This window comes from Oncorhynchus kisutch, linkage group LG11 (genome assembly GCF_002021735.2).
Source record: "Oncorhynchus kisutch isolate 150728-3 linkage group LG11, Okis_V2, whole genome shotgun sequence".
NCBI lineage: Eukaryota > Metazoa > Chordata > Actinopteri > Salmoniformes > Salmonidae > Oncorhynchus > Oncorhynchus kisutch.
In genome coordinates, this window is record NC_034184.2 from 62386332 (window position 1) to 62411048 (window position 24717).

The window sequence follows — 24717 nt, forward strand, 5'->3', positions numbered from 1 at the left end:
GGGTATGAATACTTTCTGAAGGCACTGTACAACTTAACATACCCGGTCTCAAAACCCGGTCAAACATACCATCGGTCTCTACAGAGTTATTTAAATAAGATTAGTTTTTTGGTGCCTCTAGGGCATTTCAGACAGCTGATTGAGGAGCATTTTAAATTATGAATGTGTTTGTTTTCTATGACTTTTGTATCTCTGTTCCGCTTTTCATATTGTACTGATGTGTATAGTTTTGTAATTACATGGCTCATCTATAAAAGAGAATTTAGTCTCAGCATGACTCCATGTCAAAATAAAGGTGGAGAAAAATATGCTGGTCTAATTTGCATTTACTCACTAGAAAGAGAAATGTGAGTCTTGTGGGAAATATCAGGCTCATTAAAAAAGAGAATCTCTTACACCTCCTCAGAATACCAATGTCATCAACACATTTTGTTTTCTGCGTGGTGTGAGAACCGGCTGTGACAAGGGACCTGTAACTTGCAAGCGCCATCATTTTTTGCTACATTTTCAGACAATGAGCGTTTTTGCAGCTATTTGTTTTTTCACCGCCACTACAATTTAGGTGTGTGTGTGTGTGTGTGAGCGCACCTTCTTGACAATTTCATTGCTTTTAATTAGGGCTGTAAACTTAACGTGTTAATAACACTTGACATGTTCATCGGCAAAAAAAAAAAAAAAAAAAAAAAAAGAGTTGATGCTGTTAATCACGTCTCCATTTCTTCACCGCACGGAGCATTTTAACCCCCTGGAGTCTAAGGGGGATTCTTTAAGACAAGATATGGAATTGTTTTAAGATGGTCATACACCAAGGATTATTTAGCTTTTGATTTTGAATTTTACAACCACTTTAGGTATGAAATAATAAATACTTTGTTGGGGGATGACACACTGAATTTGGCCTTACTGCTATTAGCCCATAGACAAGCATTGAATAACAGATTCATACATGGAAAAACATGTATCAAAAATAAGTTTTGAAGTGTATACCTGAGCGATATAATAAAGATCAGGAAATAAAAACATTTTGCAACCATATTTTACCCCTTTTTATAGGCACTAAACTACTTCCATATAAAAAAAATATACAAAAAACACTGGTAGCTGGGCTACCTTCAGACTATTATTGTGAGCGTCCTAGAGCACAACAACAGACGTTAGCGAGAGTCTCCCCTTTCAACAGAGCGGTCAAATTAGTGTGTGTAGCCTCTCCACTGGGATTCTCTGCCTCTAACCCTATTACTGGGGTTGAGTCCCTGGCTTACTAGTGTTCTTACATGCCGTCCCTAGGAGGGGTTCGTCACTTGAGTGGGTTGAGTCACAGACATGATCTTTCTGTCCAGTTTTGCACCCACCCTCCCCCTCTCTCTCTCGGGCTCGTGTAGAGGCGGAGATCTTTGTGGACTATACTCAGTCATGTCGCAAGGTACTAAGTTGGTGGTTTGTTGATATCCCTCTAGCGGTGTGGGGGATGTGCTTAGGCAAAGTGGGTGGGGTTATATCCTGCCTGGTTCGCCCAGTCCGGGGGGGTATCATCGGACAGGGCCACAGTGTCCCCCGACCCACCAGTTTCAGCCTCCATTATCTATGCTCCAATAGTCTAAGTGCCGGGGTGCTAGGGTCACTCCGTTATACCTGGCATAATTCTCCTGTCTTATCCGGTGTCCTTTGTGAATTTAAGTGTGCTCCCTCTAATTCTCTCCCCCTCCCGGAGGACCTGAGCACTAGGACCATGCCTCAGGACTACCTGGCCTGATGACTCCTGGCTGCCCCCAGTCCACCCGGTCTTGCTGCTGCTTCAGTTTCACCTGACGTGCTACCTTTGTCCTGGAACGGCTGTTTCCGATTCTCTCTCTACCACACCTGCTGTCTCGACTTCAATGCTAGCTTATGAAAAGCCAACTGACTCCTGAGGTACTGACCTGTTGCACCCTCTACAACGACTGATTATTTTTGACCGGGTTGGTCATATATGAACATTTGAACATCTTGAAGAACAATCTGGCCTTAATGGCCACGTACTCTTATAACCTCCACCCAGCACAGCCGGGAGAGGACTGGCTACTCCTCAGAGCCTGGTTCCTCTCTAGGTTTCTGCCTTTCTAGGCAGTTATTCCTAGCCACCATGCTTTGCTGTTTGGGGTTCTAGGCGGTCTTCTGGATAGCACGTTGTGACATCAGCTGATGTAAAAAGGGCTTTATAAATACATTTGATCGATTGATTGATTGCAGCCCAAGCTTTCGGACTCCACAGACAGAAGTTGGCAGATCGTCAGTATCAACTCCGTGGGGGGGGGGGTCAAAAAGCAAAACGAAGAACATTGTTTTCGTGAGTGTGTTGTGTGTGTGTGAGAGGAGTCAAAACCATTCAGACACTATAGGAGGTTTTCTTAAGACCAATATTCAGAAAATCTCCTGGTCTGACGAACACCGCTGTAGCTCTGCCACCTTCCACTGCAGAAGGCCGTCAAACGGCGGATTGAAATGTAGCAAAGTTTTTTAAAAATTGAAAAATGGATCACTAGCTTAGACAGTTTTTTTATGATGCTAATTAGATTTGAGACGGCGGCGTGGATATCGGACCCTTAAGCGCAGAACACAATACAGTCAATGCATCACTGAAGACAGTGTGCCTCTAGCCAAAATCATGTAAATATGTTTGCTCTTTGTATCCATAGCGCCAGTTATTTATTCCTATACTCACACTCATTTAGAACATGCTACTAAAACATTCTGATAAGTGTTTTCCGTCCCTTACAATCAAAGAATAGTATGCCTGTAACTCAATGCACTGCTTTTTAAGTGGAAAAATATTTTCTTCAGGGACAAACTTGATTTGTGATTAATCGCAATTAAGTAATGCCATTCATTATTTGTATCATGTGACAGCCCTACTTCTATTATACGTGACGGTGTTTCCTTCCAGAACCAATGATGTGTTCTCTCACCAGTGCCTCTGTGAGCAGCTCTGTCCGGTGCTCTGTGGAGAACTTGAGCGTTTCAGACTTTTTGCCACTGCCCTTGCGGAATGTGAGGTTGAACTCGGTGCCCTGGCCCTTTCCCACCGGGGTGATGCCACAGATGTCCCCGTACGGCCACTACAGGGCACCACAGAGAGTGAGACAGAGAGACCAACATGTCACGTGTCAACAAGTCACATTCCATAACAGTGAAAATGACAGTTCATAGATATTCATCAACTTGGTGACAGGGGATATGCTGAACAAAACCATAACCACTGGGATATTTAGGACTAAACAGAAAGAAAAATATGTTGACAGTCATCACATAATGGTACTCATCACATGGATAATGTCACATGACTCAGACTGAGAAAACGTGACGGGATTAAAGAGGAGTCCCCTGACCTGGTTTGTGACTTCGAGCGTGGTGGGGTTGTACGTGGTAATGCCATGAGTGCCCACGGAGAAGACTCGTTTGTACCTGGAACAGAGAAGAGGGGAGCTCAGTAAGTCCGATACCTACTTACACAACATTTGATATACAAGGATCTACAAGACACAGGAGGTAGCTTAACACCCAAAACAATGTCTGCACCTCAAAATGGCACCCAATTCCCTACATAGTGTATCACATTTGACCAGAGGCAGAGACCTATGGGCCCTGGTCAAAGGTGGAGCGGTATAAAGGTAATAGCAGGGCCGTAGTCATGGACTTTTAGATGACTGTTATTGTTCTGCAAATGAACTCAAGGCAACCAAAGTGGTTGTAGAGTCAATGTTACTGCGGAAACTGACTCAACCACACCTTTGCTAGGCCTTCCTGTCTGCAGTCAGCTGTTCGCACCACACACAAAACAAATAATAAATAAATATTCATATAAAATAAACACTTTTTTTTTTAAACGGTTTTGACAGTTATTTTATTTTCATGACGATGTTCATCCATAATCGTCAGTTGCACAATTATACGGTCATTGTGCCAGCCCTAGGTAATACGGTGCCATTTGGGATGCAGACAATCCGTGCGGAGTGGACTGTGGAGAACTGCAGTGAGGGAGGTGATGGACATGATTGCCCTTGCTGTAGCCTAAGTGGTGCTATTTCTGAAGTGACAAAGATTAGCTTAGCATTGGCTTGGCTTGTGAATCCCATTAGCATTGATAAAATTATGCTAACATTGTTCCCCGTTAGTCAACGCTCCACAAATTACCTACCGAGCTGGAAATAACCATGGCAGAAATAAATACCTATTACGTCTGGGGAGTTTGACACTGGACAGAGTGGGACCAATGGACCAGGGAACTTGTGTACATCCAAAATGGCACCCTATTCCCTAGTGCACTACTTTTGACCAGAGCCCTATGCGCGATGAAAGGAATACGGTGCTATTTTCAGAGGCAGACGTTTATTCTGTACCAATACGGATGAGTGGAGCGCTGAAAAACTGATCGTGTTTTGTCACTGGAACTGAATAACCATCCATCCATCCATAGTCTAGGGATGTAACGGTACACAGTATGTTATCGAACCGTTCGGTACGCCGCCACGGTTCAATACGCACACTTGAACCGCGGAATTACGGTATGCCTGTCATTTTCCTATAATTTCCAAAACGTGCCAGTTGCGCTGCAGACTACACACACATTGTACATTCAGATCCATAGAACCAGACGAGCAGCTTGTGGCAAACTTTACTCCACAGCAATGTCTCAAAATGTACAGGCCGCAACCCCCCCCATGAGGGGCCCCATGAATAGATGGGAAACTAAAAACAAATAATCATCTCAGCTCCGACGTGACAAAGGCGAGCGCTAGCGAGACAGAGGGAAGCAAATTTGATGAGGCACCGACCTCTCAAATCAGCTCTGTGGGAACATTTTGAATTCAGCGTTCAATACAATGACGAGGGTAAGAAGCATTGCTTTGCCACTGTCGGCTATTCGAGTGGAAACCCTTCTAACATGGTGTCATTTACATCACCAGGCCGTATCCCTTGCAGGTGGAGCAAAGAGAGTCAACTCGTTTGCAAAAACACAATCTTTCGCTGCTGCCTTCCAACAACAATTTGCGACAAATTCAGAAAAACTAAGAATTAACGGACGCAGTGAGAGTATTCATAGCCAAAGATTTACCGCCCTATTCGGTGGTTACTGACTCGGGATTTCGTCACCGGATGAAAAAAAAAAAATGAGCCGGGTTACAACGTCCCCTCCCGCACACATTTCAGCAGCCAAGCAATGCCCAAACTCTATGAAACATCAGGGAGAGAAATTGAAAACAAATTGACACAGACACCCTATCTAGCTCTCTCCACTGATAGTTGGCCCTCCAGAGCAACTCAAAGCTACCTCACTGTGATGGTTCACTATGTACTGGATTGGGTGATGAAGAGCTACAGTTTGTCAAAGCTAAGAAGCACTTTTCATTTTTAAATGTTTTCCCGCCCCTTTATTTCATATAGTAGAGACAGAAACCAGGCCTACTCAGTCATGCTGCCATTTTTATGACTGGAACGTTTTATTTGTCTATAGGCAAAAATAAAGAGCTCATTGTTTAAAGGGTGATGTGTTTTTATTTTTTTCTTAAATATAAAAAAGATACCAAAACCGTACCGTTACTCACAAACCGTGATACATACCGAACTGTGGGCCCACTGTACCATTGCATTCCTAATACGTACATAAACCAAGTAGTAGCTGACACTGAGGGAGACGGTGGTATAAGCCAAGTAGTAGCTGACACTGAGGGAGACGGTGGTATAAGCCAAGGGAAGTGTCCCCCGAGATCTATGAGAAATGTGACCACATGCCACATTCAGAGGAAGTAGAAAAGGGCAGTCACTGTAAAGCTGACTGTTTATAACCGGAGTGTAAATAACATTAGGAACATCTTCCTAATATTGAGTTGCACCCCCTTTTGCCCTCAGAAGAGCCTCAATTCGTCAGGATATGGACTCTACAAGGTGTTGAAAGCATTCCACAGGGATGCTGGCCCATGTTGACTCCAATGCTTCCCACAGTTGTGTCAAGTTGGCTGGATGTCCTTTGGGTGATAGACCATTCTTGATACACACGGGGAAACTTGTTTGACACACAGACTGGTGTGCCTGGCACCTACTACCCAGGGTTTCCGTTAGCCGGTAATAGACAACCTTTGGCCGATAAAAAAATGGAAAAGCCTTCCGTTAGCCTGGAAGAGCCTTCTGTCAGACCGCAAGAGAGTGGCTGCTATCGCATCTCAAACAGAAAATACATAGGCAACGGAGGACAGGCTTCATCAGGGCGTCACGCACCACTTTGCAATGAGCTGGAGGCAGTATGCATTTAGAAAACTTTCTTAAAAATTGTTTGAAACCTGAATGTTTTACTTCATATTATGAGGCATGTTTTCCCTGCTTCAAAGTAGCCTAGCCAAAATCACACCATATCCGTGGAAGCAATTATTTGATATAAATCAACTTTCTTTCATTGTCCAGTACCCAAAGGCACAATCCTAGTCCTACTAGCAAAACACGCTAGTTGTTGCATATTAGATCTCCCTTCTTTCTAGATTTCTAATGGATATTTTCATCCGTCACCTGAAACTGCTCATATGTGCGGTGCCCTTTTGACAGTGTTTACCCGCTAATTGCATTATGGAACGAACATTTACTCGTATCCTACTGCCTTGAGTTACTACCATACCCCGTTCAAAGGCACTTACATCTTTAGTCTTGCCCCTTCACCGTCTGAACGGCACACAGACACAATCCGTATCTCGATTGTCTCAAGGCTTCAAAATCCTTCTTTAACCGGTATCCTCCCCTTCATCTACACCGATTGAAGTGGATTTAACAAGTGACCTCATTAACGGATCATAGCTTTCACCTGGCCAGACCATGTCATGGAAAGCATAGATGTTCCTAATGTTTTGTAAACTAAGTGTAAGTGTGTGTGTCTGTGTGGTAGGGCTACACAATTAATTGAATCCAAATCTTAACGAGGTTGTGATATTTTAACATTCCTCTAGGTCGCTTGTAACGTTCGTTTTTGTAGTTCACTCTGTATTTTAATTAAGCAATAAGGCAGAGGGGGTGTTGTATATGGCCAATATAGCACAGCTAAGGGCTGTTCCTGGATACAGCCCTTAGTCGTGGTATATTGGCAATATACCACAAACCTGAGGTACCTTACTGCTATTATAAACTGTTTACCAATGGAATTAGAACAGTAAAAATAAATGGTTGTCATACCAGTGGTATATGGTCTGACATACCATTGCTTTCAGCCAATTAGAATTCAGGGCTCAAACCGGTGAGTTCTCTCACCTGTACCCCGCTCCCAGACACACACCTCCTGTAGCCCCGCCCCCTGCCACTCAAGGAGGTTGTTCTTCGAGGCTTGACCACTCCGCGAATGGCACTTGCATGTAGTCAACATGCTGTCAAGTAGCAACATCTCTCTAAACCAGATGGAGAAAACCATTCTGCTTTGCTTCCAAATCCACATTTTGTTATGCTATACTATTAGTTTGTGTATCTTATTCTTTGCAAAACGCTAGTTAGCATGCGGTCTGTGCCTACAGAATTTGTTAGCTAGCGATTGGCATTAGCGTCTAACTAAATCACAGATGAAAGGGGAAACCTAATTAGTCATAATAATCTACCTTAACTTTGTTTTAACCATGTCTCATGGAACTAAGTCTACACCAACGTGAATGAAAAACGCAATCAATAATCACAATTGCCATTTACCCCCCCACTCTAGCTACCTCAGACCGGCTTTAGAGTTCCAGCTAAACTGCACCCCTGATCTGAACTATAAAACTAAACCAAGCTGAAGTCAGATGTGAGGCTCAGCTGTTGTTAAGCTAACCCCCAAAGAACCTATTTCCTGGGCTGTTAAATTGGACAAAGTGAATAGATGGGATTATTTCTGGACATCTTCCAACATACTGCTAACCATGCTGTGGTCACGCTGATGCTTTTAAATGTGCTGAATGAGTGAAGCAAAAAGATTCATTGGAAGCTGACTGACCCAACACAGGAAGGGTGAACCGGCCTGACGACAATCATGCAAACTTCCTTGCTCAACAAGCCGACCCTACATTTTCAACTACTTATTATCAGGCTTTATTGTCGTCTTACAATCTCTACCTACACACATTTAGGCATAGGCATATTGTCAGGAGAAGACTGTCACACTCGACCTTGAATTCACACAGAGTTGCCGCTCTTCAATAGCTGAAGGGAGTCTGTGTGAGCTGAAAGGAGCACTTTCAGTACCTCCTAATCACTGTTGTCCTCAACACAAAACATTCTGACGTTGAGCCCTGTGCAAACACACAGCTTCACTAGGTAAAGAGAAACAAGGTGGATACAACTGGTAGAAAAGGCCTTTTATTCATGCCTGAGTATGCCCAAATATCAGTATAGAAATCCAGAGGTAGATTGAGAGTAATCAGAGTCAAGGTTTGGGTGGATTCTACAGTCTCTGCAGCCCAGTAGCAGAACTGAGCTCCCTCTCCTCCTCTATCACCATCAAGCACATCATTTTCCTTTCATCCTTGCCAACTCCACCCTCCCGCCGAGTTTTAAGTGCAGGGCCCCTGCTCTGCTATCAAAAAGAACCCTCTTACACAGACCCTTTGACCTTGCTGCTCAGTGGCTGGGCCCGACCTCGTTTAAATTGTCATCCCCTCCAGGCAGACACAGCCACTCACCAGCACAGTCTAAGTTCGGAACAGCCCAGGACAGGTACTGTAGTAGCCAAGGCCAGGGTTGTTCTTTTATTTTGGGCCCAGGTATCAGTATAGAAACTAGGGGCTCAGTTGTTTTCCTGGGCAGGTTACATGGTCAGAAAACTCCACATAGCATATAGCCTATTTACATGGGTCAGAGATTGTGTCATGTACAGGGCAGGAATGCTATACTGCTCCTCATAACAACAGTCATGACCTCAGAGTGCTTTATATCATCATAGAGACACCGCATCAAAGTTCCCCCCCCGTTTGCAGTTTGGTTTGAAGGTCTTCCACTGAAACTCAGTCCAGCCGGCTAGATTTCCTCGAAAGCCGTATCACAGCTAAACCCAGAAGATAGTCTGAACAAGAGGTGAATTCCAAGGCCAAGATTTATTTCCATCAATAGATAACTACAGTAAAGTATGCAGTATGCCTATTAACCCGAGTGAGACTTTAGCCAGGAATCACTCTCACCTGACGGGACTGTCCGCCACAGAGGGTAAAGTACACTGTGTATATAAAAACGCACTAGTCTGCTGTTGTGCTGCACACAGCTTATAGAGTTGCACTGAGGCCTAATGCAAAGCAAGGCCGTGATAAGCACTTAGGCACTGAGCTATTGACTCCAGCTGGAAAATCAATTGTCTACAGTCTGTACACACAAGTGCACATACACGCACGCATACTGTTGTGTACAAACACACACTGAAAGAGCCTTTCCATTGACTGAATCCATGTCTCTTCCCTCCTTTACAATTCCTCACTGTTGCCTGGGACAAAGAAAGGCAGGCAGGGGGTGGTTATGGTGGATTATGTTACCAGGATGTAATAGAGATGAAGGTTTTACCCTCCAATAAAGGGAGTTTATATGAGAGAAACCACAAGATGCAGAAGAGTGCATAGTACAGCCCTCAAACTCACTGACAGGGCAGAACAGCCTGTGAGAAATGAACTAGGCATAACTGAACTGACCACTTCAGTCATCTATGCCTGTTAAAGCCATCCCTCCTTCACTCTTTGGAAACTTTGGGCAATTTGCTTTCCCGGCCTCAGATTTCAGAATAACGCATCACTTTAAGCAACTTCCTGTGTCTGCTGGAAACCTTAGTACAACCACTTCTCTTTCGCAGCTCACATAAACCCCACATCTCTAACGTTAAAAAAAAATATCCTAACTGAATCCAAATCATTAGGAAATGTTGCTATGTGCAACACGCCAAACATTTAGCCAACATGCTAATGCTAGGAAAATCCAGTAGCCGTTTAAACAGACATCTGCACAAACTGAATGAGACGTCCATGTGCATGGAAATCTGTCTCAGCTTAAAAATGTTGAACAACGTGGTGCGTTTACCCTCTTAGTTTGGTTCATTTGGACTAGTGTGAACACTATTCGTGGCGCACAAAAAAAAACAAAAAAACGAACCATGGCTCGCTCATAAAGATTGGTCTCGGTCCGATTCAATTTGGACCATGGTGCAGTTTGCTGCAGGTGAGAATGCTCCAGACCAAACACATGAAAAGAACCAGAGTCGCATTTTAGTGTGAACATATGATGAAATGCAGCGACACGCAATGTTGCTTCATGATAATCATAGATGAGCATTTTTGGGGCGCGTGGTTTTGTTGAGGAATTTTTTCCCATTTGACCAGTGGTGAAAAAGTACCCAATTGTCATACTTGAGTAAAAGTAAAGATACCTTAGAAGTGAAAGCTATTGTCATACTTGAATAAACGTAAAGATACCTTAATAGAAGTGAAAGCTACCCAGTAAAATACTACTTGAGTAAAAGTCTAAAAGTATTTGGTTTTAAATATACGCAAGTATCAAAAGTAAAAAGTATAAATAATTTCAAATTCCTTATATTAAGCAAATATTATGTCCCAATTATTATTATTATTTGACAGATAGCCAGGGGTACACTCCAACACTTAGACATCATTTACAAACTAAGCACGTGTTTAGTGAGTCCGCCAGGCAGTAGGGATGACCAGGGATGTTCTCCTGATAAGTGCGTGAATTGGACCATATTCCTGTCCTGCTAAGCATTCCAATGTAATAGGTACTTTTGGAAGTCAAGGGACATGTATAAGTAAAAAGTACATAATTTTCTTTAGGAATGTAGTGATGTAAAAGTACAAGTTCTCAAATATAAATAGTAAAGTACAGATACACCCAAAAACAACTTAAGTAGTACTTTTAGTATTTTATATTTTCCAGCATAGTGGTGGCTGCATCATGTTATGGATATGCTTGTAATCGTTAAGAAACGGAATGGAGATAAGCACAGGCAAAATCCTATAGGAAATCCTGGTTCAGTCTGCTTTCCACCAGACACTGGGATATTAATTCCTCTTTCAGCAGGATAATAAACTTAAAACACAAAGCTAAATCTACACTGAAGTTGCTTACCAAGAAGACAGTGGATGTTCCTGAGTGGTTGAGTTAACGTTTTGACTTAAATCTACCTGAAAATGGTTGTCTAACAATGATCAACAACCAATTTGACAGAGCTTTAAACATTTTGAAAAGAATAATTGGGCAAATGTTGCACACTCCAGGTGTGGAAAGCTCTTAGAGACTTACCCAGAAAGACTCACAGCTGTAATCGCTGCCAACGGTGCTTCTTCAAAGTATGACTCGTGTGTGAATACTTATTTAAATGCAATATTGAATAAGAAAACAATCAATTTAATCAATATTGAATTCAGGCTCTAACACGCAAAAAAAAATGTGGAATAGGTATAGGGGTATGAATAGTTTCTGAAGGTACTTCACGTTGACATTTTAACAAAAGCCCTCCTTGGACAGAAGCCTCCATATTCTACTTTATCATAAAGCATGAGCTCTGTAGTCTGGGCCTTGATTGAGTCAGAAGATGACAAAAGTGGCAGCCAGTCAATCAGATTACTGAGTAATGGCTCTTTCACTTGTGGTTAAGCTAAGTGACGCTAGGCTAAGTGACGCTAGGCTAAGTGACGCTAGGCTAAGTGACGCTAGGCTAAGTGACGCTAGGCTAAGTGACGCTAGGCTAAGTGACGCTAGGCTAAGTGGTAGACTAGTGGTTGAGAGCTAGCTAGCTAACTACCACACTGCCATAGATTCTCATTAAGATCCCATTAGGTAAGTATGAGCCTAGAACAACTTCAACACTTATCTTCACTTAACCTTGGCTTAAACTTTCAAGGTATGAATAATCCAATAAAGAAAAACCAGGACCTGAGGCCTTCAGAAATCACTGGCCACACACACTTCTTACACAAATCACATGGCTGCCAAAACCAGTTTCCTGGTAAACTGGTTTTTGCAGCCGTGTGTTGCGTAAGTAGTGTGTGTAAACTGTAGCCTAAACGTAACCGATGTGGTCTGTGTGTGTGTGTAGAGTGAATCCTTCGCGCTCGGCTCAGAGCAGATTCGTCATGGCAGCAGGGGAGCGGAGATTCTTGACGGTCCACGATCCAGGCAGCGATGGCTCTGAGAGAGGTCCTTTGTGTGGCCACAACATTGAGCAGCCTGTTTGCCACGCCGGGGCCAAGTCTAATACAGCCTTAAGATGCCAAGAGTCACAGGATTTAAAAGGACTAAGACTACAGAAGGGACACAGCCGTGGGAGAGGAAAATACTACACAAACACACACACACACACACACACACCAGAAAAAGCCCTTTGAAGCCGTGTAATCGGTGGTGAACCTTTTCTACTGAGGCTTGTAGCTAGTTTCGTCCTCAAACTGAACCTGCTCTCCTACTGTACTTCAGGACTGAGGAGGTTCTAATTAAAAGGACAAAAGTGCTACTCACGCTGGGACTGTCAGTAAAGAGTACAGGCTAATCAAGGTTGATTGTAATTAAGGTTGGCCCCCTGGCAGATGTTCCGTGTTCACAGTAGAGAAGCCCGGCTTTGCATTCTGGTACCGTGGCTGTTCCATAAAAGTTCCATAAAAAGCCACAGCAAATAGGCCAATGTAGGCTATACAAACAAAGAAAACTGTCTTGGGGTGAAGCTGAGAAAGCCGCAAAGGACCTTACTTCAGCCATATGCGCCACAGGGAGCGAAGAGGAGCAACAACATTACGTAATACACAAACCCTTCTCTCTTGACCTCCCAGTCAAAGCCCTGGCCTTACTCACTGACTGTCCAGTTCACAGTGTCGACACACGCACACAGAGAGGATGTGTAGAAGATATATTATGAAGCTCTCAACCCTGCCCGGGGCTAATCTGCGCTTTAGCACTACTGCTAAAGTTACCACAGTCAATGGCTGCCTTAATGGGACAAAGCTATTTTAGGAAGCAGGTATCGGTAATGTGGCCCTGTTGTTGTGTACAGCTCAATGCCTCACCACTGTTGAGGCCTACCAGAGAAAAGGGTTGGGACCAGTTTGTTTAGTAACATTTGCTCTTTCCTTTCAATAGTATATAGACCTAGATCCCATTGATTCATGATCTCATGGTTGTTACCATTCAGCTGTACTTATGGACCTTATGTCATAGATCCCGAGTGCAGTCTAACCTGCGCTATCTAGATATTGGGATTTCAGAAACATGTATTCATTTGGGTTAGCAAGAATCTGACACTAGTGATTTGTGAACACCTTGTCACCCATTGAAGGAAACGCACACACAATGGAAGCACTGAGTCAGGGATTTCAGTGCTTTCCCTTTGTTCTGGTGTTGACATCAGTGTGTCTGTCCTGCTGCCTGATTGCTAGGCCTACAACTAGGATCCGTGTGGAACGGTAGAGAACGATAAAGAGAAGGGAATACTCCGGACCGTGACCTGAACATCAAGAAAACTAAGCAATCTTTCACAAAGCAGAGGTGCATATAGAAGTTATGGTACTTGACTATTGAAGGAGTTACGAGTAATTACCCAACTCAGCCTAGCAAACCAGCCCCAAGGAGAGAGAAAGGATTTCATTGGTTGAACGAATGTTATCAGTATCAATGGGAGGTCTTTCAGGGAAAGAAACATTAGAATATGAGGTGGCTCTTACTTTCCCCTCCAGGAGTGTTTGGTGGTGTAGAAACAGGCCAGGTCTCTGTTGTCTTTGATGACATTCATCTTCTGGCAAGACCTGCAACACAAGAGAACAAGGTCAGGGTGAGAGACTCAAAGGGATGATGAAATGAGCTTTTAACAGTCTCGCGTCATTGAGTACATACAGGTCAGAGCAGCGGAATTGGACGCCAGGCAACTTTCATTTGAGCGAATGGCAGCAAGCAAAATAATTAGGCCTACAGTTTGCTAATTCAATAACGCGTGAAGAGCACAGGTCAATGAGAGGGATGGATTCCCCTCATACAGCTATCTTGAAGTAGTCACGCGAGTTGGGAGTGGAGTGGAGGCATTTGGATACGCAGATGCTTAGTTCTATTGAGAAGTCACAGGCAGAACCCACCCTGAGCTTAAAATACTTCCATTACAGCACATTATGTCACACACTGTCCAAAAAACCTGCCACACACACTTCCCACTGGCGGATCACATTCTACACCTCGCGTGAAAATCCTTGTTGACACTCCCTGTGCTGGCTGGGAGAGTCCTGTCTCGTCGCTGGCAAACTCTGTGGTGCTAAACACAAAATAAACAGTGTTGAAGAGCAAATTAGAGTGGAATCGACACAACAGATAGACGTGATACTCCGACTGACAGCAACTATTACAATCAGAGTCACTGTGGATGTCCTCAACTTTCACACACACAATTTACATTCATCTCTCTCCCTCTCTTCGCTGAAAGCCTCTGTGTGCAAATTTCCACAGACACTCAGTGGAGAATGAGCCATAGCCTACTTACAGGCATTGGGGAAATAGTGCCGACACAGCAAAATGGGACGGAAACTGCATGCAAGTGGTCAACAACATTGCAAAAATAAAACGTAGCCTTTGAGTAGGTCAGCTCAGCATAGCATACCATACCAAGAGAATGTATTGATCTTGCCAAAACAATGAAACTCTTTTTTTTCAGACATAACTTCTGTAAAATCTCTTGATTTACCCTAAAAAAAAGCTCCATATTTATATACACTACACTGGACTCGTAGCAGAAGATTCCCTTAGAAAGAGAAACACTGGCCATGTGTCATACTGAGAGAGCAAACAAAGGTTTCCATATTTTCAGTACTTGTGTTGAGAATACTAGACCTAGGCCTATTTGGAATGTAACTACAGTCACACGACATCACAGAAAAGGTGACTGGATAAAAACTAGTCGTAACTAACAGACAGACAAACAGTACAGTGAGACAGTAGTAGTAGACTAGTAGTAAATCGTGCCCAGGGAGCAGTAGTAACCTCTCTCTGCTGGCCACTGCACTGTCAGTGTCACAGGGGGAACCTTTATCAGCACTCTGCTCAGATCCTCCTGGAAATAACGGACTTTTCTTTTCCTCCCTCTCCATGTCGGACCTGCAGCAAGGGGCAGCAAAATAAGTCCTTATGAAAGACCAGTGTCCCCCCAAGAGACGACGAGTCGAACCCTTCTTTAATGGAAAGATTAAATCACGGAGAACTGTATCATGCAAACTTCCTAGGCAACGTATATGCTGAGTGTTCTTCCCTCTTGACTCACCACTGACACAGCCTATAGCAAACCAGACAGGAGCTAGCTGACTAATCCAGAAGTTAGTCATCAATCTTCCTCTGAACGAGAACCAGTGCTAGAGCCATCTAAACTAAAAGAAACAGCTCTGAATCAGAGCACATGATTTTTTTATGCATCAAACCCTTCCACATAATGAATTTAATCCAGCCAGGACGGATGGAATTTTATAATAGCGATGGGCATCGGTGTGACCACGTAACCTGCACTCCTCTCAACTCAAAGGCCATGCAGTTTAATTCTGTTACCGTGATGAGGAGTATTAAGAGAAGGGCCAGATTCCAGGATGTGGTCATGTGACAGCCCTACCCAGCTCTTCCTGTGGCTCAATTACTGCAGAGTTATAAGCCACCTCGGACCAGGACGAACTATAGAGAAAAGTAGTTGGACTTTTGGTTTTGAAGAAAATTGTTCCTTAGCTTGCCAATGGATGGTATACACACACTCAACAAGACAGAGCTGCAAAAGGATTGTACGGACACCTCACAGTGGTGGGGTGGGGTTACACGACCTGTGAGGCCTCGTATGGTTTCCAAGCAGTGAGTGAACAGTGCTGACTACGCAGAGCCTCTCTGGACATTGGGTGACTGTGTAACCTGCTCTCATGTGACTGCGCAATAACACTAAATCATTGAAGTTCTGCACAAGATTAAGATACCTGTGGCAGTTGCAGTTAACACAGAATTATGCAATAGTAATGGGAATCTTTTTTATTTTTTTTATTTTTTTTAAGAGTCAAATCTTACATCTTTGAATCGTATTTGTCTGAAAGGAACAGTTGTCACACCAGGAGCCTGGTGAAAATATTCTGAAATCTGCATTTAAAAAAATGCTTGAGGTTAAATTCCCATGTATCCATTTTTTTTTTTTAAACGAGTTATGGGTTTCCATCGCATTTTCAACTCTGATGGTTTTGTCAAAAACAAAATTGCGTTATATAGTGAATGTGCCCACTCTGGTCTTGGCACGTGTGCTCTAGCAAACAGCTGGCAGATACAATGCGGGTAGGCTACCTACATGATGAGATTATTATGGACAAAAGAGCGAGATCATTTGTATTTATCAAACGGCACCCAACCATCGATCATCATGTCACCAGAAAAGACCCTCGATATTGATTAGAAAGGAGCATCAAGCTCATTACAGTGCACAGCACTTTCACCACCCTGTGAAGTTCATAATCTGTAGCCTAATAAACTACATGCTTTCGCCGAGTCGTAGTGGGAGGACCACATAATATTTATTTTATTAGAATCCCCATTAGCTGTTGCAAAAGCAGCAGCTACTCTTCCTGGGGTCCACAATATTGGAGTCACGCAATATCATTTACTTTCATATGACAGTTATTATATCAATATTTGCTAATAAAAGTGATGCGCCTGCCACTTCTTGCATAATTAATTTTACTGACACAAAAATATCCTTTGCCTAGAATATTTTGTTTTGGCGACATTTGGAAAGTTTACCAGAAAATTGGCTGTTTCCATCAAGCCTGTCGTGACATTATTTTATCCAAAATGTACTTTACTTGTACAAAAAGGTTGGATGGAAACCTGGTTAGTGACAGCTAATATAATAGCACTGCTACGGAGGAAAAAAATGCCTGGCTTTACACACTTGCGGTTTGATAATTCTGTGCCTCAACAGTTCCACTATTGCTGCAACTGATAACTTTAGGGAAAGGGGTCTTGTGATCTTTTTATCGTTACATAGCGTCCATGCAATCAATGACTAGGGCAATTCCATGGTATCAGAATGATACAGATCTCTCACATTAAAATGTATGTATAAAAACAAAAAACATTGAAGGTTAAAAAAAAAAAGCATACAACTCTATGCACAAGGACTAATTTTAACAATGTCCACTGAACATTTTAGAAAAACAGATTTAGAACAATGCAGATGCAAAGTTTGGTAACCGAAGGACGGTTTGTGGAAATGGTTCAAAGTAGACCTTGTGCATAGAGTTGTACAGTTTGTTTAACTTTGCAATGATTGGTTTTTGTTTGACATACATTTTAAAGTGAAGAATCTTAGTCTCAGTATCATTCTGTTACTGTGGAATTGCCCCCCCTAGGCCTTATGGATCTCAGCCTTTGTAGTGGACATTAGTCTTATTATGTGTCTGATTGAGCACTGATGGTGCTGGTAAAAATCAATAATAAGGCTACTTCCAAAACTTCAATCTCGGGTAATGGGTGGATGGAGTTGCCTAGATTACCTTCATTAGGTCTACAACAAATTTGATCGACATATATTAGTCCGTGTTACCACCACTAATTTAGGAAGTAAAATCACCTACACATACTAATAACACAGAAGAATAATGAGCATTGTTCCTGGAATTGATTTCCATAAATAAAGTTAAAATATTTAATGTATCTGTAGGAGCACAAGAAATCCTATTGAATGCATGACAACCACAACACAGCGCAGTCAAGCCTGAGGATGTAGCTGCTGCTTTCAAATTCACAGTATGACTGCAAAATGTCTTTCTCGGTAAGCATTTCGTTGGTCGGTGTATACCATGTGTCCTGTACATACGACTAATAAAACTTGAACATGCATTTCACAGTACATGTCACACTGGGTCATGACCAAAACAATGCTCTTCGAAAACCCCTCTATAGGTTGACAAGGAACTTCCGTTAGAAAAACTAACTAGGTATATGTTTTCGCAGACACAATGAAAGAATGTAAATATGGGTTTCTACAATTCCATAAAATAACTGCCGACTCACTTTGATCACACCCTGTTTGGCTGCCGCTGTGTATCTGGCTCTGCTTGGGTAGCAAACTAGCGGCTATTAGGGCCACATTCAAGTGCAGCGGGCCAAGTTGAGGGGGGTCTCTAGACCGAATAAAGACGAGAGTCGAAATGGCCATTCCCGTGATGGACATTGTAAATATCATGACAATAAGCGCAGCCTAGAAGTGTCACAGTGTTTTATTTTATTAACAACACACTAACTGGATGTGGGTTTTTCTCGCAAAAGGGGGAAGCTAGCAAGCTGTCTAGTTAGCTAGGTAAGCCTAGCTAGCTAGCTTAGCAAGGGCTCTTGTCTATGGAGCTCAAAAATGAAGGAAATGAGTTGTGCATTGTGGCAGTCGCAGATGAAATTACCTGTATGTTCGCTACCAGATGCGATTATTTTCCGACCCTGAACCCCCACCCTCCAATGTGCGAGGCTGTTGTGTTTCTGTTTTCCCAATCCGATGCTGTAGCTGCTTAATTGCGCTATCTTCACTCGGGGCTCAGGACGCTGCCATATTCCTGATAGCCGAAAGTGCGGAAAGCGCACGCGCGAAATCTGTCGGTCTTGAGTGCCTGATTGGTTTGTCAGGAAGTAGCGCGTTCTATGCCTGATTTCTTTAGTTGTATTTTTTATTATTTACAACAAATCAATACAAACAAATACATGGGGAACACAATTATATATAAAGGATATTACACAAGGACCTTATTTTTGATTTAACTCGGCGAGTCAGTTAAGAACAAATTCTTATTTACAATGACGGCCTACCCCGGGCAAACCCTCCCATAACCCGGACGACGCTGGGCCAATTGTGCGCCGCGCTATGGGACTCCCGATCACGGCCGATTGTGATACAGCCCGGGATCGAACCAGGATCTGTAGTGACGCCTCAGTGCCTTAGATCGCTGCGCCACTCGGGAGCCCTTAAGGGGCATGCATACATTTATAATTCAAACTGCTTTTTTGTTGACAGAGTATTTAATTGTCTTAAAATATAGTTCAATGTAATGAAATGTGGTGTTTTGTTTGTAAATGTACATTTGTGAATACGAAATTTGTCCTAAAGAAGTTGTCTATAAGCGCAGATCTATGATCAGTATAATTTTAAAGAGACTCAGTCTTGGGAATTGAGAGCAACAAATGCATAGATGCCCTTAGATCAGCCAATAATCAGTGAACCCAGAGAATTAGCAGAGGAATATAAAATAGGATAAGAAATATGCCTTCCAAAATAAACAGCTGCATAAATGTTGCTCTCTACCACAGATTATTAATTATATTGACCAGATACTCAAGTAGCCGCACTAAATGGAAGGCAGTCGGGACCAGGCAAGATCAGGTGGAACGATTCTAGCCAATGAAAGGGCAGATACGCGTGTGAACAATAGGCAGAACTCCGATATAAAGTGGGGGGGGGTTTCTCAAAGTTGCCGAGATGTCACGTGTCCTACTTATTGCAGTACGGTCGTAACAACCTAAGCATTACGAAAGGTCTATTCGATCAAATAACCCACACGTTGCAAATAACCCATAAAATGTTTTGTTAACCAAATTCGACACTCTCACTGACCTCCATTCAAAACTCCTCGCTTGATGAGCAAAAACAAAACAAAAAACGCCACCTGCTGGAGAATACAGATTCCGTTAATTAAGAGAGTAGTAGCGCCCACTATAGACAACATCCTGACCTTTCTGCAGAAAGCAGGGAACGGCAGGATCATGTCTATTTTCACCTGCCATAACCTATAGGTTAGGGTTGATCGTTTCTACTTGCAAACAGTGGTGTAAAGTATTTAAGTAAAAATACTTTAAAGTCCTACTTAATTAGTTTTTTTGGGGTATCTGCACTTTACTATTTATATTTTTTATGACTTTTACTTTTACTTCACTACATTCCTATAGAAAACAATGTACTTTTTACTCCACACATTTTCCCTGACACCCAAAAGTACTCGTTACATTTTGAATGCTTAGTAGGTCAGATAAATGGTCCAATTCACGCACTTATCAAGAAAACATCCCTGGTCATCCATACTGCCTCTGATCTGACGAACTCCCTAAACACACATGTTTCGTTTGTAAATTATGTCTTAGTGTTGGAGTGTGCCCCTGGCTATCCGTAAATGAAGAAAAAAAAATAAGAAAATGGTGCGGTCTGGTTTGCTTAATTTAAGGAATTTGAAATGATTTATACTTTTACTTTTGATACTTAAGTATATTTAAAACCAAATAATTTTCAACTTTTACTCAAGTAGAATTTTACTGGGTGACTTTCACTTGTGTCATTTTCTATTAAGGTATCTTAACTTTTCCTCAAGTATGACAATTGGGTATTTTTCCACCACTGAATGCAAATGAGTAGGCTATTTAAGATGCAACTGTATCTATTATCTCAAAATGTCATACAAATATTTAATGAAGTAGGTGAACCTTCCACCACCTCCCTATTCAATTTAGAAAAATGTATTATCCAGAGCAACTAGGGCTAAGTGCCTTGCTCAAGGGCACATCAATTGATTTTTCACCTAGTCAGGTCAGGGATTCAAACCAGCAACCTTTCAGTTACTTGCCCCATGGGTCTTAACCACTAAGCTACCTAACACCCATTACAGTGCACTTTGGTAGAGACCACATTTGACTTAGATTATGGCGCATCACAAGAACATTCTTAACAAATGTGCACTCCCCCTTCCCAGAGTAGATCAAATAAAACAAAAGATGAAGCTAAGTTGAATGTAACAATAAAATTACATTTGTCTGGTTTTGACCTCAGCTTGTAGGTCACAGTCATCAATAGCCTTGTCAAACAAAATAGAAACTAACAAAGTTTCTAGAAATGTGGGATATTTCTTTCTGTCTCATGTGACTCAGACAGTGAACTGACTGCACCCAATCAGTGTACAGTTGATCTGTAGCTCTCTAGATGTTGTTCTCTAAACAACACAACACAATGTAGGAGTGTCCTGCCAGCCAGTTCCACAAACCGAGACTATTGATTTTAGTGACACCTGGGTCCCTGCCTGGCGTAAAGTGTAAGAACTCACCTCGCTTGAATGTAGATGGGAAACATCTTGGCCTTTGTGACTGAGTGGCAGAGTGATGTTGAGAGTGGGACAGGGACACGGAGTGGTCACATTATGGAGCATCTGATTCAAGGGCCTACCAACCATGTGCTGCCCATTAGTTAAATTGAATTATAGATAGACACAAGAGGAAAAGGGAGCATTTGCCTTCCCTACGATCCTGCAAAACAAACCATACATTGATATCTACAGGCTTCAGAGAAAGGAGGCCAAAAGGGAGGCCGAATGAACATTTACAAACTTTTTATTTGGTTCACATGGAGACAAATGGGAATGAAATCCCACACACATGTTGTCTATTTATACATCATATTCATCTTTTAGATATTCATTTTAGATATTCAGATATTGTCAAACAAACAGATAAGGGGTTTCCGATCTGAAACAACAGGTTAACAGAGTCGGGGGCCTGTAAAAAGGTCACAGATCACATAATTAGCTAGTTAACACACCTTCTCTGAGCCATTTAGAAAAATAGGGCGGCGCAATATGTGGCCACACATCAAGAGGTCAACGTGTCATGTGATAGGCCTAATGTGTACTCTCTTTATGTACCCTATTGCATTGTCATGTATGTCATCCTGGAACAATTAATTACACAAATTCCAAAGTTTTATTAAGACGGTATACTGTATACGTAATATAGTATTTCATTCTGATTCAAAAAGAAGAATAAAGCCAGCGAAAGAGTAGAAATACTTCACCATTGCATAAGCTGATAGTTTCCCTTCCTATGCAATGTGATGCATCCTCTAACTAACATGCAGCGTCATTGTCTAGCTCACCCCCATATGAATTGACTTCATTGCTTAGACACAAAGAAACTGATAAAGTGAAAGATACACTGCTACCTGGACCAGCCTCCAACTCATCAGATTACACTAGCCTGAATCCTCAGCATCCATTGCATTACTATCTGGTCAAAACACCTATCCCTCATCTCTACACCTCCTCCTCCAGAGTTTTCCTCCGGTGGTGCAGCTGCAGTTCCCCTCTTGGTCAGCGGGGGGTAGATATGAGCTGGTAATGGCGCGGCATGTTACCGAAGCTGCTAGCCTCTGGGCTGAGGTCAATGCTGTCAGGTCCTCCAGGGCAGGAGAAGGAGAAACTCTGCAGCAGAGACACCAGGAAAAGAAAGATCTCCATACGAGCCAGAGATTCCCCCACACAGGCACGCTTACCTGCAGAGAACGCTAAGAAAGCAGGGTTCTTCTGGAAGTTTCCGCTCATATCTAGGAAGTGATTAGGGTTGAAGGTTGTTGGCATGGCCCAGTGGTCCTTGTCTCGCAGAACAGAGTGCAGAATGGGAAGGATCACGGTGCCCTGAGGGATAGTGTACCCTCTGAATGAGATATTCTTGGTAGCGTAGTGTGGGAGGTTGAGCGGGACGAGGTCCAGGAATCGATGCACCTCGTGGATGACAGCGTCGGTGAAGGGGAGAGACTTCCTGTCCTCCACTCGAGGGATGCGGTGTCGACCAATCACTGTGTCGATCTCCTGCTGCACGTGCTCCTGTATGTCTGGGTATTTGATGAGAAGCACGAGGGCGTATCTGATAGTGGTGCTGGTGGTCTCTGTTCCTGCCAGGAAGAGGTTTAACACTGTGGACACCAGGTTCTCATAATGGAACTCAGAGGAGGACACATCCTTCTCCTGGTTGAGTCTGGTGAGGAAACAGTCTATGAAGTCTCTAGGGATGCCTGGGTCCATGGTCTCCTGGTGCTCGTGGATCTTCTTCATCACAAAGCCTCTCAGCTCGTCCACCTGGCTGAACATGACATGCTGCCGACCAGGCAGGCGTTGCATCAGCCAGGGAAAGATGTTGTAGAGCTGTCCCCAGGCGGTGCTTCCAAAGCGCAGTAAGTTCGTGAGGATGTTGAGCAAGCGCAAGAATTTGTCGTCCTCGTAGCCGAAGCGCTGGCCGAACACCAGGGAGCAGATGACGTTGGACACGGTTCGACTCAGGAAGGGCTGGGGGTCAAAGGGCATGGCTTTAGTGCCGTCCAGACTGTCTATGAGGTATTGGCTCTCCTCTTGTATCCACTCCTCCATCCTCTTACGGCCCATCCCAAAGTCTCTTAGCGTGGTCAGGGTGAAACGACGCAGCTGGCGCCAACGCTCCCCATTACTGATGACCAGGCCATATCCCTTGGTAGCTCGGACCAGGAAGGGGATGGGAGCTCGTCCTGTGAAGTCCTCAGCCTGGTCCACCAGAGCCTCCTTGACCGCCTCGTACCCCACCAGCACCACGGCCCGCTGGGGCCCCAGATACACTGTCATCACTGGCCCATAAACACCACTCCACTTGACGAAGCTCTTGTAGGGGGCCTGGTTGTCCATCTGAAGCAGGTTGCCTATCAGCGGCAGGCCGCGTGGTCCGGGAGGTAGACGGACGTGTCTCTTCCTCCTCAGCATGAACAAACACAGAAGAACCAACACCAGGCCTCCCAATATCACTGTACTATATATCTCCATTACTCCGGCCTGCAAAACAAACAACGTCTCTTGTTCTTGTTGTTCTTTTTCTTTCTTCTTCTTTTTTTTTTAACCCACCTCTCTTTAGTGTTTACCTTCTTTCTGTGCAACAGTGTCTGTCTGTCTATGTTGCCTGCCTGGCTGTTTGTGTGAGTGTCTGTGCGTGTGTTGCAAATGTTTGCTGAGATAAGGGGTTGTGTTGATAATTCTCTGGGACAGAGTTGAACAACAGATCAGTGATTGGCTGCTGACATTACGTGAATGCACCTTGCACCCATGTAAACAAAGCAAATTAAAACCCAAGGAGTGGAAAGGACTTATATCTTATACTGTGTCCGTCGAGGTTTAAAACAAAATCATACAAAAATTACGAAAATGACGAAATACAAAATACAACCATAAAAACTGAGGACGATGTACACGACAATACTCAAAAAGACAAGCGCAAACACAAACAATAGGCCTACTATATAATTACTATATAAGCAATGCCATGTGATCTATCAATTATAAATAAAGCAGACATGGAACGTTTAATTCTAATTCATATTTTTCAATGACAATTGTGTGGACTTTCTCAATAATAGGCTTACTGAGCTTCCAGAACACTCCTTATTGCTCAGAATCTCTTTCTGGTTTGTTAGTCAACTTTCGATGATAAATTGGTGCCTAACAAATTGTAAACAGGTTGGGCGTTAGAGATAATATTTTATCTTGCAGAAGTATTGTGTTATAAGCTGAGGGAATATGGCCTTTGAGGTCACCCAAGATCATTTGTGGGTTAATATGTAGTTTGATGGAATGATGGGAAAGCCACTCTTGAACCTTTAAGAAAAATAGAACCGCTGTCGGACAGTACCAAAAAATATGCATTAGGCCTATGTCCTCTTCTTCACTACAGAACCTGCATTTTGACTTAGTTGACAGAATTTTGTGGGAACTCTTGTGGGAACTCACATATGTGGGAACTCTTGAAGAGCTGAGCACTTGTTGAGCTATGCTGAGCACTTGTTGGCTGCTTGTCCTTCACTCTGCGGTCCGACTCATCCCAAACCATCTTAATTGGGTTGAGGTCTGGTGATTGTGGAGGCCAGATCATCTGATGCAGAACTCCATC

At 43.1% G+C, this 24717-nt stretch overlaps 2 protein-coding genes across 9 annotated transcripts in view; both read right to left on the minus strand.

Annotated features, from left to right (window-relative positions):
• LOC109899445 (dnaJ homolog subfamily C member 13) overlaps positions 1-18588 on the minus strand; it is a 48996-nt gene extending 30408 nt beyond the window's left edge. For 3 of the 8 annotated variants that reach the window (XM_020494689.2, XM_031836075.1, XM_031836074.1), the window contains exons 1-4: positions 14980-15233; positions 13680-13760; positions 3366-3441; positions 2946-3095 (exon numbers count right to left, since the gene is read on the minus strand). In XM_020494689.2, the coding sequence (XP_020350278.2) occupies positions 2946-3095; positions 3366-3441; positions 13680-13760; positions 14980-15086 (414 nt within the window). In that variant the 5' untranslated portion in view covers positions 15087-15233. Of the gene's footprint in view, positions 1-2945; positions 3096-3365; positions 3442-13679; positions 13761-14979; positions 15237-15256; positions 18104-18410 lie in introns of those variants that run through there. The other 5 variants (XM_031836073.1, XM_031836072.1, XM_031836076.1 and 2 more) reach the window with 4 other exon arrangements.
• Positions 18589-21351: 2763 nt separating this feature from the next.
• LOC109899444 (cytochrome P450 2F3-like) lies at positions 21352-23775 on the minus strand. The gene has a single exon (XM_020494687.2). It carries the CDS (start codon positions 23598-23600, stop codon positions 22125-22127), a length of 1476 nt encoding a protein of 491 aa, XP_020350276.1. The 5' UTR covers positions 23601-23775; the 3' UTR covers positions 21352-22124.
• Positions 23776-24717: the final 942 nt, after the last annotated feature.

What these genes read in the sequence shown, in the direction of transcription:
- LOC109899444 (XM_020494687.2), bottom strand. Translation starts at nt 23,600, where the DNA reads ATGGAGATATATAGTACAGTGATATTGGGAGGCCTGGTGTTGGTTCTT.